Genomic DNA, 14,034 nt, shown 5'->3' with positions numbered 1-14,034 from the left:
TGATCGCATGCAGTTTGCGGATGGGTGAGTAGTGTCTGGGGGACAAGGGTGCTTTGCTTCTGTGACCCTGTGTGTCTTCTTTGCAGAGGTTGAAGTTGGTGTGCTCGCCGCAGCCGGACTGGGGTCCCTTCTTAGCTCAGCACCGTGGAGAGCGTTACAAGAACATGATCGACCCCTTGGGGACCTCTTCGCTGGGACTCAAACTGCCAGTGAAGGATTTGGAACTAGGCACCCAGTGCTAGTCCGATGGCATGGGATGGCCCAGACTTGATTCTCTTTCTCCTCTCTGCCTTTTCCTGATGCTTTCCCCAGCCGTCTTCCCATTTGTCTTCTTCCTTCTCCGCACATCTCGGTTCATACCTGTGCATGAGAGTGATGACTTAGAAAAGTAGGACATAGTGTTGCATGCTGTAGCCGAGAGCCAGACGGGGCTCGGTTTGCCTGCGTCCACGCTGTCAGTTTCCAGTGGGCTTTGCCTCACAGGCTCGAAGCAACGAGGGGAGCGCCTCCCAGCCAAGTCACGTGTAGATGTCCGTGAGTTGGTCCGTAGGGAAGCCTCCTCTGTGACTGTCACTGGTGGGGCCAGTCAGGCTGATGCAGGATAACCAGACGGTTGGTTTGGACTCATCTGAGCCATGTCGTGGTTTCGTCCAGGCACACACAGTTGAGGACACGGTACCTCTGGAGGGTGGGCAGTGGTCAGAGAATGTTTTCAAGTAAGATGAGGCCGGTGGATTCAGACACCCCCAAGGTGATGAAGTTCCCATTTCCATTCATGACTGGGGCTCTGTTTCCATCACTTGGACAAACTATCTCAAGGACTCACAGGCTTTCTCTCTGCAAGCTGAGACCCTCAATGAAGAGTCAGCTCTATTCCCTCAGTTGGTTTTTTTTTAATGACCATAGTTGTGAATTCTTTGGGTCCTTTCCTCTACCTCTGCGTCATATTATTTGTGCCCGATGTCACAGTCATACCAGAGTGCCCTTGTAGTTTCTCCGTAGGCCTAGTACCGTGGTTCAGTGTCACGTCCCGCATGTCTTCTCATCCAAATGTCTTTCTGTGACCTTGTCGCTCAGAAACACACTTACCCTGGTTCTGTCTGTCTGTTACATATATCAGACACAAACTCTCGAAAGACAGATCATGTCTCAGTTGTTACACTTCAGTTTTTCACTCACAGTTAATGCCAGTTGAAGCTATTGAATCAAAGAAGTGGAGAGTTGAAGAGAAAGCAACCATAATACTCACTGCACTTTAGGTCACTGTAGGTACAGAAGTTTCTGAAAGATGCAGGTTAGGTAAGTAGCAGGTGAGCCAATTAGAGCTACTGCTTTTAAGACTACACTTAGCTGATACCATTTGAAGAGTTCCCGATTCACAATACTCATAATCACACTCTAATGAGAGCGGATCATATGTCTACAGAGATTGGTGAAGCTGAAACCTCTATTATCTTCTTGTATCCTGAACATGCATATATGAGATTTTTAAAATGTGATATGTGTTCACGTAGTGTGTACTTGTAATGGTGTTTTCTGTCCTTATAAATATCTTATGAATCACTGTAGAGATGGTGAGTATAGTATAGTATAGTCTTTTTTTTTTTTCCCTTACAGTAATAATATCTAAACTTAAAATTGTTTCCTTAGGGGAGACCATTGCAATCATTTTCTTATTTGTTTGTGTTCATATTTCAGGGTCTCAGGCAAAATTTTCAGTTCAAATCTTGTATATTGATGTGACATTTTCATCCTTTTCAACAGTAACGAAACCCAACAACAGACCTTAAAGTAATACTTTTTTAAAAAATAACTTCATTTGTTAAAGAAAAAAAAATAGCTCATCTTACTGAGCTCTTTCTTTTCTGGGGCAGATATCATTGTCATTTGCCATGTGAACTTCCAGTTTTGAAGAGTAGTCTGTGGAAACTTTCAAAAAAAGGAAGCGCAGATGGGTTTCGAACTTCAGGTTTTTCATCTCTTTTGTTTTCAAGGCGTGTTTGTTCTTCCTCCTCCTGTTCCTTTTTTCTGCTTGCTTGCCTCCCAAAGCTAGAACTTACTGGAATCCATCACAGAGATTAAACCCTAAGCTTCCCCTAGACTTAGCTTTAGGAAACTGAGCCATGACCTTCCTGCCCGTGTTTCCCATAGTGACGTGTCCAGCATTAACATTGGTTTCCCCGAGAAAGCCATATTGAAGAGAAGTCCCCAGGGCTCTAGCAGATCCCGCACGGTGGTACCAAAAATTAGCCTCTCCCCTTGGTATCCGACGGGGTGGGAGAGGAAGGGAGGACTAGCTTTGGTTTGGAAAGGATCTGCAGCCTTTCCAATTTGAACATTGAAGAAAAGCACTGAAATCAATTGGCACCCTCCCATGGGAATGATGGGTTTCCATCAGGATGCGTGGCTTCTGGCTTTCCTCTCTTGCCTCTTGGCTAAAGTTTGAGTCGGATGCTGGATGCCAACCCAATTTCTGTTAATTGTTGCTGTTGTGATTAAAAAGGGGATGAGGTGAACTCATGGATGCTGCCAGATTTGTTCTGTTCACACCGCAAGTTCGATTCATTATGAGAATGGGGACAGCCTCACTAACTAGTGCATTTTGCACTTTGCATTTGTGTTCATTACAGTTTGTCCAGTTAAGACCCAGGGGCTGTTCTCTGAGCAACTGGGTTTATGTGTGTGTGTCTGTCTGTATTTTTAAAACTTTTTTCCTATAGCGTCCAAATTTTGTGTACAGTGTCCTTAAAGGTGGAAGGTTCTGAGCTTATCTGGGAATGGTTACCTTGTGAATTTAGTTTTGTCTCTTTCTACAGTCTTGTTTAACTTTCGAGGCTTTCCTTGCCAGAGTAGTGCTGGGTATCTGAGTTGTCTCCACTCATGGCCAGTCTGCTCATGCTGTGCCTCCGCTAGGCTTGGCTGGGATGCTAAGAGCTGAGATGCATATGACCACATGGATGTTTCCATGCTATTGAAATGCACAGTCAAGTGGAAGGAAAAAAATGAATGAATAAAAATGAAATGAACAGCATTGTCATAAAGCGCGACTTGAGAATGGAGACAAAAGCCAAGTTGTTGAGGAAAGGCTTGCATTGGTTCACTGTGCAGAATGGTGGGGTGTTTTCTACTTGTGAAATTGTTTCTTGATACCAACAAATGCCAGAAACCCATTCCGAGAAAAAAAAAAGCCATATGTTAAAAACAGTAACCCTGTAATATCCTTAAAAGAGAAAAATATGTGTATGTCTTAACAATTGGTGTTGTGGCTTCTTATGCATTGATTTGTCTTGTGTATTAGTAACTTTTAATCTCTTTAAGGCTGTGTATTTGTCATGTACAAATGTGTCCAGTCTGGTCTGTTCTCTTTCTCTCTTATATTTATTTATTGCATGAAATCTGTGGTCAATGCAAAATCTCGATGACCTCAACGTCTTTGAAATTTCCAATGTGTCTTTAATAGGTCAGAAATGGAGTCAACTTGTATTTCAGTGAGCGGCACTTTAAAAGGACGTTGAACACAATGACCCGGAAATGGATAAGACTTGGGTTGTCTTTGCTAATGTTGCACTGGAGTTGAGTTTTCCTTTAAATTCTAGTTCTGTTATCTGTATGTGCCTCAGTGCTTCTGATAAACTTGACCTGTCAGCATGGTTTTCCCATGCCTAAAACTAAGATATTTTTTCTTCTCTCTTTGGTCCCTTGGCCATTGGTCATCATTCTTTTCACCAGAGACTTGCACAATAACTAATGCTTCATGTAAGTGTGATGGCAAGATCCTGCTGCTGCTACCTGGATTTGGGTCTGTGAGACACTTCTGCAGGCTGGGTGGTAGGTTCTCTTGCAGAGAAAACAGGCCAAGGCCAACGAATGAGTCTCACCTCTGTTTCCTCCTGGGTATTGTATCGGAAACCTCCAGGTTGGGAGCAAAGGTTTGGATGATCTAACCTTAATGCTGATTTCTCTGCAAAGTGGTCTGAGGATTTGCAAAAGTAAAGCTCTCTTTCCTGGACTTTGCTTCAACTGTGCAGAAAGACCAAGTGATTTTGAATCGTGATCTCTGCTTTGGTCACCTCTGAGCAGCCTGCAGCCAAAGAGAAAGTGTTCCCAGATTGGGTATTCATCACCCCTGAAGAGGGAGCAGTGGCTTGATTTGCCTGCCATGGATTAAATACATCTTCAGGTAACCATCTGCCTTATAGGTGTATTTTATTGTTAGGATGATACTTAGTAACTGACTAGGAACTGTTTTGTGTCTCATTCTTTTGGTCTTTTTTTTGCACTTTATATGGACCTATCATGGGATAGGTTTATTCTTTAACTGCGTACTTGGCTATTGTCCTTAATGCAGGCATCTTATGTGGTCCTGTCGCCTATGAATAAAGATATGTTCCCTAATCAGGTCCTTATATTTTTTCATTAACTGTACATGAAGAAAATATATTACATTATAAATGATGCATCATATATATATCTTATAGAGTACATATTATATACTGTGCATTATTCATTTAAGAAGTCATTATTCTTGAGGCCCTACCTCAAATTTTGTATTTATGTATACAAATGCAATTTATGGTATTATATATTTGCCTATTATATACTGATATAAATTAGAATTTATCCTAATAATGTATGAATTGACAAACGCCTAAATAAATGTCAGTGTTTAAAAACCCAATTGCTACAGAACTGTGTCTTTTTCAAACCCGCTACCTTCATTCTTTCTTTCGTAACAAATGGCCTTCAGGTATTCCCAGGATTGATCTGTTTTGTTGGGAGAAACCTGGAACAGAAATGGAAAACTGCCCTCCTGGGAAAATGAGATATTGCACTGCTGCAGAAACAAATATCAATTAAACTGTTATATTCGGAGCCATCAGAATACACTATTGTTTGCTGAATTATTAATCACCCCTCCTGGGGAAGGAGAGAGAGGGAGGGAGAGAGGATCTGAGTGAATCTGAACAGAAGGACTGGGCAAGTTAAATCCTTGGGTATATTTTAATGACCACTTTGTCATTCTTCAATTCAACTTTATTTCAATTCCACAAACATTTACGTCGCTCCTCCACTGAGTTAGACCCCAGGCAACGCTGAATAAAAAATAAAACAGTCCCGGAGCTCATAGAACACAGAGCTAAGTAAAAAGGCTACACATATTAAACCAGCACACAAGCAAATCAATACATGTCATTCCTCTCCTTTTAAGTGTGTGGAGCCCCTATGTTCCCCACCCGCCCTGGGCAAAGAGGGCCCTGAGCTCTGGGGTCGTGTGTAGAGACTGACAGCTGGGCATTCCTGTCGGATCCTGTTAACCCAGAAGCTTGACCCTGTCTTCCTCCAATAAACCCAAATATGCTCTACCTCCAGCTTCAGCTGCCATTCCGGGCTAGCTATGGGGGTAAGCCACACCACTCTTAGTGGGGAGAGAGATGCTCTCGGAAGCTGATGCTGCAAACTGCAAGCCAAGAGCATCGGGGTCCATCCTGTGGTAATGAGACTGCCACACGGCCATTCGGGCTTGTCTGCAACCCTGCACTTCAGCTCATAGACCGAGCAGCAAATAAACTCAATGAAGACCTCATCTTGAAAGAAGAACTCTCCATGGCCTCAGAATTTGGCGCCGGCTCATCAACCTTGGTTTCCTTCCTGAGATCCCTCTGCTCAGCTGTGTTTTAATTTTGGAGGGGGGGGGTGCGGAATTCTCAAGCCTCAATAAAAGCGGTGAGTGTAGAATATTGTCTCTCATGTCCATATCACTGTTTCAACCATTAACCAACTCATATCCCTTTTTTTTTTTCATGTATCCCTCTCCCCACTCTGAACTGAAACTTTATTTCTGTGGAGTATTTCAAAATAGAGCTTAGACACCAGGAAATTTCACTTGGGAAGGCTCCATTGTGTTTATATGCTCCTATATTATTTATTTCTTAAAAAATTCTGACTGCGCTGGGTGCTTGTTGGGGCAGGCAGGCTCCCTCTAGTTGGAGTGGATGTGCCTCTCTAGTTGCGGCATGCAGGCTTAGTTGGCCTGAGGCTTGTGGGATCTTAGTTCCCCAACCAGGGGTCAAACCTGCATCTCCTGCATTGCAAGGTAGATTCTTAACCACTGGACCACCAGGAGAGTCCCTATTTTTTTTATTGAAGTATAGTTGATTTACAATACTGTGTGAGTTTCATGTTTACAGCAAAATGATTCAGTTGTGTGTGTGTGTGTACATATATATATATTCTTTTTCAGATGGTTTTCCTTTATTGTTGTTGTCAGTCATTAAATTGTGTCTGGCTCTCTGTAACCCCATAAATTGCAGCACACCAGGCTTCCCTGTCCTTCACCATCTCCTTGAGTTTGCTCAAACTTGTATCCATTGAGTCAGTGATGCCATCCAACCATCTCATCCTCTGTCACCCCCTTCTCAGTTTTTCCCAGCATCAGGGACTTTTCTAGTGAATTGGCTTTTCATATCAGGTGGCCAGAGTATTGGAGCTTCAGCATCAGTCCTTCCAATGAATATTCAGGGTTGATTTCCTTTAGGATTGACTGGTTTGATCTCCTTGCTGTCCAAGGGACTCTCAAGAGTCTTCTCCAGCATCACAATTTGAAAGCATGAATTCTTTGGCACTCAGCCTTCTTGATGGTCCAACTCTCACATCAGTACATGATTACTGGAAAAAGCATAGCACTGATTAGACAGACCTTTGTTGGCAAACTGATGTCTCTGCTTTTTAATGTGCCATCTAGGTTTGTCATAGTTTTTCTTCAATGGAGCAAGTGCTCTTTAATTTCATGGCTGCAGTCACTGTCTGCAGTGATTTTGGAGTCCAAGAAAACAAAATCTGTCACTGTTTCCACTTTTCCCATGTCTATTTGCCATGAAGTGATGGGGCTGGATGCCATGATCTTGGTTTTTGAATCTTGAGTTTTAATCCAGCTTTTTCACTCTCCTCTTTCACCCTCATCAAGAGGCTCTTTATTCCTCTTTGCTTTCTACCATTAGAGTGGTATCATCTGCATATCTGAGGTTATTGATATTTTTCCCAGCAATTTTGATTCCAGCTTGTGAGCCAGCCTGGCATTTGACATGATGTACTCTGCATATAAGTAAAATAAGCAGCATGATAATAAACATCCTTGTTGTACTCTTTTCCCAATTTTGAACCAGTCCATTGTTCTATGTTCAGTTCTAATTGTTGCTTCTCATCCTGCATAGAGGTTTCTCAGGAGACGGGTGAGGTAGTCTGGTACTCCCATCTCTTTAAGAGTTTTCACTGCTGCTGCTGGCTGCCAGGGGGTCAATCTGCTGCCCACCTGGCCTGCCACTGGCAGGGCTCCGGGCCCCACCTTTCCTCTCCTCTGGCTCCTCAATGTTAATGTCCAGCCCTGGTGAGCCCGGCCACCTTGGCAGCCTCAACAAGCATCTTCCTGTATAGTTTATTACAAAATAATTGAGTATAGTTCCCTGTGTTATATAATGGGTCTTTGTTGGCTATCTGTTTTATATATAGTAGTGTGTATATGTGTATATAACCCTCTAAATAATCTTTCCCTAAGTGGGGATGATGATGAAATGTGGGAGGCTTAGAGCTTACGTATCTGTAGCAGGCTGATCTTCTCTGGGCTGTTAACAAGGATGCAAGGATCTATTCGAAATGAGTTGATGGTGTTCACTCTGATTCCTCCCCTACCTCCCCTTGCTTCCTGCACCCAATCTTTCATCTCGTTTTCATCTGTTTGGCAACTATACCCCCCTGACTTTGTGGCTGTTTTCCTACTGATCTCACTCCTGCTGCTTTGATTGTTCTCTGCTTTTGGTCCTCTCTTTCCTCAGTCTCCCCAGATGTATCTCCTGGAACTGGAGATTCAGAATCTCACAGTTGTGTGGAGGTCCAAGGTCATTTATGCCAGCATCTCTGATGCAGATTCTTCTCTGACAGTCTGTTTTGTGGGAACTGGGTTTACAAGGTGATACATGTAGGGTGGGTTGACACTGTCTGAAACAGATTCACCCTAGGAGTCTTACAATATAAAACACCTCCAGTGCCTTTAAAATAGCTCAACTTGACAAAAATTGGATTTACATATCCTACTGCATTAAGCTGAGACTGTGTGTGGTTTGGGCCACTCCTTTCTTGCCTTTAGTGCAATCTGTAATTCTATGAGAATTTTCATGTTGTAAGTGATTTCACCTGGCCCTGTTCCTCTTTCCAGGAAGCTTCTCCAGATGCCTTAGGATGAGGAGAAAATAATGTCTGGAATATCGTATGAATCGCATTGAAGCAGAATCACACTTTCATCATCTATTGATCCATTCACTCATATATTTATTTTCACACTCTACTCAATGTCTTAATTATGTTAAGACATTAATATCTTTCCAGTACCTAATAGTTTGTGACACAAAGTAGATACTCAATAAATGCACTTTTAGTCAAGTGAGCAAATATTGAGTATTGGTTCTCTACAAGGAACAGAGCTCAGTGTTAGGTGCAAGAAAAACACGAGTAAGAGTTGGCTTGTGCCTCCAGGTTACTCATTGTGATATATGAAAATGTTGCTGTAATACACAGTGTTTTAGGGTACAATACACAGGGTATAGGACAAGAATACACTGAGGGATGTGGAGGAGGAAATTCCTTCTGTATGATGGGATTAGGCAGGATTTCATGAAACAGGGACATGGGGAGAGTTTTGACCATGAGAAAAGTATCAGTGTAACCAAAAGCGGGGTCTGGCTGCTTGCCACTCAAATGCCAATAAAGAGGCCAGGTTGTTGGAAAGGAAAGTTTGCTTTACTCTGGATGCTGGCAACTGGTTGTGGGGTGGATGCCTGTCCAAAGGCCGACTCCCCTCCACTGACAATCCATGGGATAGAGGAAGGGGATTACATGCAGAAACAGCACAGTCACTCTGACAGTCATCTTGAAATTGGTTATTGGTGGTCTGACCAGCATCCTCTTGATTGTATAGTTCATCTTCAGCTTCCAGGGTCAATTTGTTCCCATATCCTTGAGGCCAGTTCTTGGAATTGTGGCAGCTTATGTCATGCCTATAGTTTGGTTATTGTGTAGTTAACTTCTCCACCTGCTGGGGGTTTCAGTATCTATAAGACAGCTCACAGGAGATAGCTCAGAATATTATCTATAGCCCTTGAGAAGGAACTAAAGGTCCTTGACTTTCCTTAATGATTAAACTATTATTATTTGGTCTCCTTTGACTGTTTACCTTTGTTTCTGCATCTTCTCACTTCTCTGATTATACTTATTCTTTAGTTAAAGTTTCTCCATAGGCAAAAGGCAGGCAGAGGACATGGTGGGACAAGAAGCATAGGGTCCTGCTCTGTTTTGTTAGGATGAGCTTTGGAGGAAGACAAAACCAAGTGAGTGATGGGAGCGGGGGGGAGGTAAGACAGATCCTGTCGAGAAAAATGAGGGGAGAAGTTGGCAATGTCAGACATGCTTGTAGAAAGTGAGAACTAAGGCTGAAAAAGGAGTTTAGGACTTGACAGTCAGGTGCTTTCAATGGCAACATGAAGAGTTCAGAAGCTACCAAGGAAGGTTATTGATGATGGAGAGAGATTTCCTGGCAAAGGCAGCTATGATGCCAGAGACAAAGCACTGTCCTGGGTTCAAGTGCTAGGTCTATATCTTATTACCACAGTCTTGGCTTTCTCAATTTCTGGTGCAATTAGAACAGTTATACCCATGTCACATAATTGTGATGCACATTCAGCTAAAATTTGTATGTGTGAGTTTAACACTGAAGATTAATGTCAGATATTGGCTGTTAGAGTCAAGAGCTGTGCATTTGGAATATTGACCTGGTCACAGTGTCAAGGATGGATGGAAGTGGGGAGAGAGGTGGGGCAAGAACCCTGGTTTGATTGTGCAAGAAACCAGCCTTTTCAAAATGTTAGAAGGAACCCCAAGACACTAGGTTGTAAATCTAGGAATATGCCTAACAGTAGCAGGTACGCTCCTTTCTGAGTCATGTGACTGGGGCCATCAGGGTTTATATTTAAAAATTTGAGCAATCAGCATGGAGATGACACCAGTCAGTAGGGATGGAGGCTGCAGCGTGGTCCCGGAGACCCCTGCCCTGCCAGATACGGCCATGTTAGTTTCTGGATCTTGGCAAAGTCTGAGTCCAGAGGAGGTGCTGGGACAGGTGGGGTCTTGAGCTGGGACTCGGGGTTCTCAGGGCAGCCTGGATATTCTTCTTCCATTACTTGGTTCCTCCTGCTTTCTCCTCTCAGGAAGGGGAGGCTAAGGGACTCTGTGGCGATTTATGAGAGATGCTCATTTATACCCCTTGCCTCCAGACTCTTTGCCATGTCTGTCCCCTGCTGGTGTTGGGGAGAGCTTCACAGGAGAACTCGGGGCACTATCTTCCAAAGTTGTATGAATTCGATCCTTCTTGGCTGTGGGTTTTGAGATAAGCCAAACTGAAAAAAATCTCGGCTCCTAAGTGGGGAGCATTGCTAAGTGTAGGCTCGTGGCAGTTTCCATGTGCCCCTCTCATTTCCTGCGTTCTTCTGAGTGTTTCTACATACCCTGTGTTTTGGGGTGAGGGTAAGAAGTATGAGGAACTTGTACTAGATTGGTATTGATATTTTGCAAAGTTGGTACAGTGTAAGGGAGTGTGGAGATGGAATTTCTCTGATTTCCTGTTCTTAAAGAAGAATGTTTCTGACTTTAGCTAGGCTTGTTGTCACCTGACCAAAACATGACTTTCCTTAGTTTTCAGGAATGGTAGATAAGATAGACTGACTATTGGTTCCACTTTTTCACCACATCCCAAATCACACCTGGGCTATGTTTTCATCGTGAGCAGATGGTATTCATCCTTGACTTTATTGGCATGTAAGCAGAAGGGATCGTGTGGCAGTTTTGAATCCAGACTTTAGAAGACCTGACCTATTTCCATGTCTTCATTTGAACCTCTTCCTGCCACGAGAAGAACAGGTCCTGCTAGCCCAGTGTTTCAAGGAAGATGAAAGACATGTGGGACAGAGTCGTTCAGCTGACCCATGGACCTGCTGTGAGAAGTGGGATCAACCCAGCCCCTGTAGCTTGAAGCAGATGTGCCTGAGTGAGGCTGCAATGAGCTGAATCTTCCCCAACCTGTAGGTGTGTGAGATGACGTGCTTAGTGTTGGGTGCTATGGAAACTCTGTGGTTGTTTATACCACAATAGCTAACAGGAGCACAGGGAGCGACCACGTGACTAGATTCCACCCCAGTTTCAGTGGAAGTGACACATGGGGCTCCTACGCTCCTTCTCATCATTCTTGTTTATGTTTGATTTCTGGGATGTGGGATAAATGGCTGGAGTGCCAGTAGCCACGTTGAACTGTGAGGACAAAACCAATGTTCTGGGAATGATGAAGCAGAGATCTGAGCAGAGCCTGGCTCCTTGTGGACTTCATAAAGCCACTAAATTAAACCTCACTCAACTCTAGAATGTGTATTTTTTAACCTGAGAGAGTCTTAAATCTTATACAAGTTTTCATCTGGGAGTTTTTCCTGTTACATGAAGGCAGACAGAATCCTTACTGATACAGGGAGTAAAATGAACTAGGATGACTGGAAGGAGACCCAGGGGACCCCTGGGAGATGTGGCAGAGTTTAACGTTATTTGGCTGCTGAGGAGAACTTTCAAGGCCTGTGACTCTGGAAAGTAGTCTAAAAGCATGGAAATGGGCATTTTTTTGTTTTATGTAGATGAGGAGACCCAGTCTCAAGAACTCATGTGAAAGGTTGTTGCCTAAAGTAACTAGAGCAGGTTATCCCTGTTCAAAAATACCTGTCTCATCATGCCATCTCATGGCCTGAATTTCCTCCAGGAGATGGTTATGGCTTTGGGTCACCAGACCCGCTCAAGGATGCTCCTTCCTCCCTAACTCAGCATCAGTACAAAAGGACGCCTTCCTCCTCCTCTTCCTGCGGAGCGATGGGAACAATATTGAGCGCAGGGCTCTTCTACCAGGAATCAAGGATCACTTTCAGGCCTGGAAAAGGAGGCTGGATGAGCACTTTATGGGCAGCCCAGGGCCACAGGACAATCGAAGGAGCCTTTATGGAGGGAAGTTTGAGAGTGTATCACGGGGATCATTTCCCCCCACCCTTTTGGTTTCCACGTGAGAGATTTTCCTTTGACATTCCTGGACCTTTCCTGTACTCCCTGCTCGCTCCACTTTTCACAGAAGAGGCAGACAGCCATTGGTCCTCATTTCTCAGTGAGTTCTCTCACTTTCTCCACCCCATCAGTGGGAGCAGATGGCTGCACCAGGATCCAGGCTGGAGGCAGGGAAGATGGCCAGTTCATTTTGGCTTTCACGGGAGGCTATGCTCTCCCAAGATTGTCATGTTCATAAAGATGATGCTTGGCCTCTTGCTAACTCATTTATTTCTCAGTTGGTCAGAACTCATGAAGGAAATAGGGCTGCTATGTACTGGTTTCCCACAAGACCTCTACAGGGAGACTGAATCCATAGGCTTTATCCTAGCAGTTGCTGTTGTTGTTCAGTTGCTCAGCTCTGTCCGATTCTTTTGTGACCTCATGGACTGTAGCCCTCTAGGCTTCTCTGTCCATGGGATTTCCCAGGTAAGAACTGGAGTGGGTTGCCATTTCCTTCTCCAGGGGATCTTCTCAACCCAGGGATCAAACCTACCTCTCCTGCTTGGCAGGCAGATTCTTTACCACTGAGCCACCAGGGAAACCCAGCTTGACAGTTAAGTATACAGATTCTGCAATCCAACTAACTGCCTGGGTTCGAAACTTGGCTCAGGCACTCATTTGACAAATTGCTTGGTTTCTGTATCTGTAAACTGAGTGTAATAATCCCACATACTTCACTGGGTTGCTTTGAGGAATTAATCCATAGAAAGCACTGAGTGTGGTAACCCACACCTCGTTATACTTGAAAAATGAGCCATTATCATTCTGGTTAGGGTTGAGATGAGGCCTGCTTCTAGGACCTGTTTGAGAATGGGTTTCTGCTTTCCACTGGTCTACAGAAATGGACAACATGTGCTTCAGTAACACTTAACCTGGATATGTGGGCACCTTGATTCTTATCATCAGAAACTCAAAACTCATCTAAGATTATTGATGTTATGGATTAGGAGGGTTTCATCCAAAAATTATGGAACAATTTTGTCTATGATGTCTACATATAGATTTTTCTGTCTTCCTTCAGATTGACACCTCACTTTGTCCTGAAAAGTGTTTGAAGCTGCAAGACAGAAGGACAACAGTTAACCTCACAAGACACGGGTGTCATCTGGATGTCACTGAAATTGATTGTAGTGACTGGAGTAGAGAGTGCATTTTTGTGTGTGTGTGTGTAGAATTCTTATATTCATATAGAAACAGAGGTCCATGCATGGATATATTCATTCGTCCCCTCTTTACAATTGCATGTGCATTTCAGGAAATGAAAATACCCACCCAGGTCCAGGTGTGCCTAGTTCAAGAGCGTCTGGCACTTACTGGGTTGGTGAAGGACACTTAGAAGCTTTCGCACTTCTCTGGACTCTGCCAGATGATTGGCACTTGTGTTAGTTTCCTAGGACTGTTAACAAAGCGCTGTAAACCAGAAGGCTTAAAAGCAGCAGATATTTAGCCTCTCACGGTTCTGGAGGTGAGAATCTGAAGGCAAGGTGTTGGCAGGGCCGGGCTCTCTCTGGAGCCTCCAGGGGAGGATCCGTCTCTGCTTCTTCTGGCTCCTGGTGGCCCCAGGTTCTATGACGTAGAGAACTTCACTGTCTGCCTGTCACATGCTTACATTTGTTATATCTCTGTCTTCACATGGCATTTTCCTCCTCTGACAAGGACACCTGTTACAATGAATGAGGACCCACTAATGACCTCATCTTCACCTGATGACATCAACAAAGACTCACTTTCCAAAAAAGGTCACATTCATAAGCACTGGAGTTAGGACTTTAGCATGTGTTTTTTCGTGGGGGTGGGGGGGGTGGGGCACGGGGGTGGGGGACGCAAACCAATCCATAACTGTCCTCCATTCTCTTC

At 43.9% G+C, this 14,034-nt stretch overlaps 1 protein-coding gene across 2 annotated transcripts in view; it reads left to right on the top strand.

Moving 5' to 3' along the window:
• SLC6A5 (solute carrier family 6 member 5) overlaps positions 1–4,678 on the top strand; it is an 86,645-nt gene extending 81,967 nt beyond the window's left edge. For both annotated transcript variants that reach the window (XM_070457288.1, XM_020892465.2), the window contains one exon: positions 87–4,678. In XM_070457288.1, the coding sequence (XP_070313389.1) occupies positions 87–242 (156 nt within the window). In that variant the 3' untranslated portion in view covers positions 243–4,678. The remainder of the gene's footprint in view (positions 1–86) is intronic.
• Positions 4,679–14,034: the final 9,356 nt, after the last annotated feature.

This window comes from Odocoileus virginianus, chromosome 28 (assembly GCF_023699985.2).
Source record: "Odocoileus virginianus isolate 20LAN1187 ecotype Illinois chromosome 28, Ovbor_1.2, whole genome shotgun sequence".
NCBI lineage: Eukaryota > Metazoa > Chordata > Mammalia > Artiodactyla > Cervidae > Odocoileus > Odocoileus virginianus.
The sequence above is the reverse complement of the archived record's forward strand: the minus strand, read 5'-3'. Positions and strand labels throughout refer to the sequence as shown.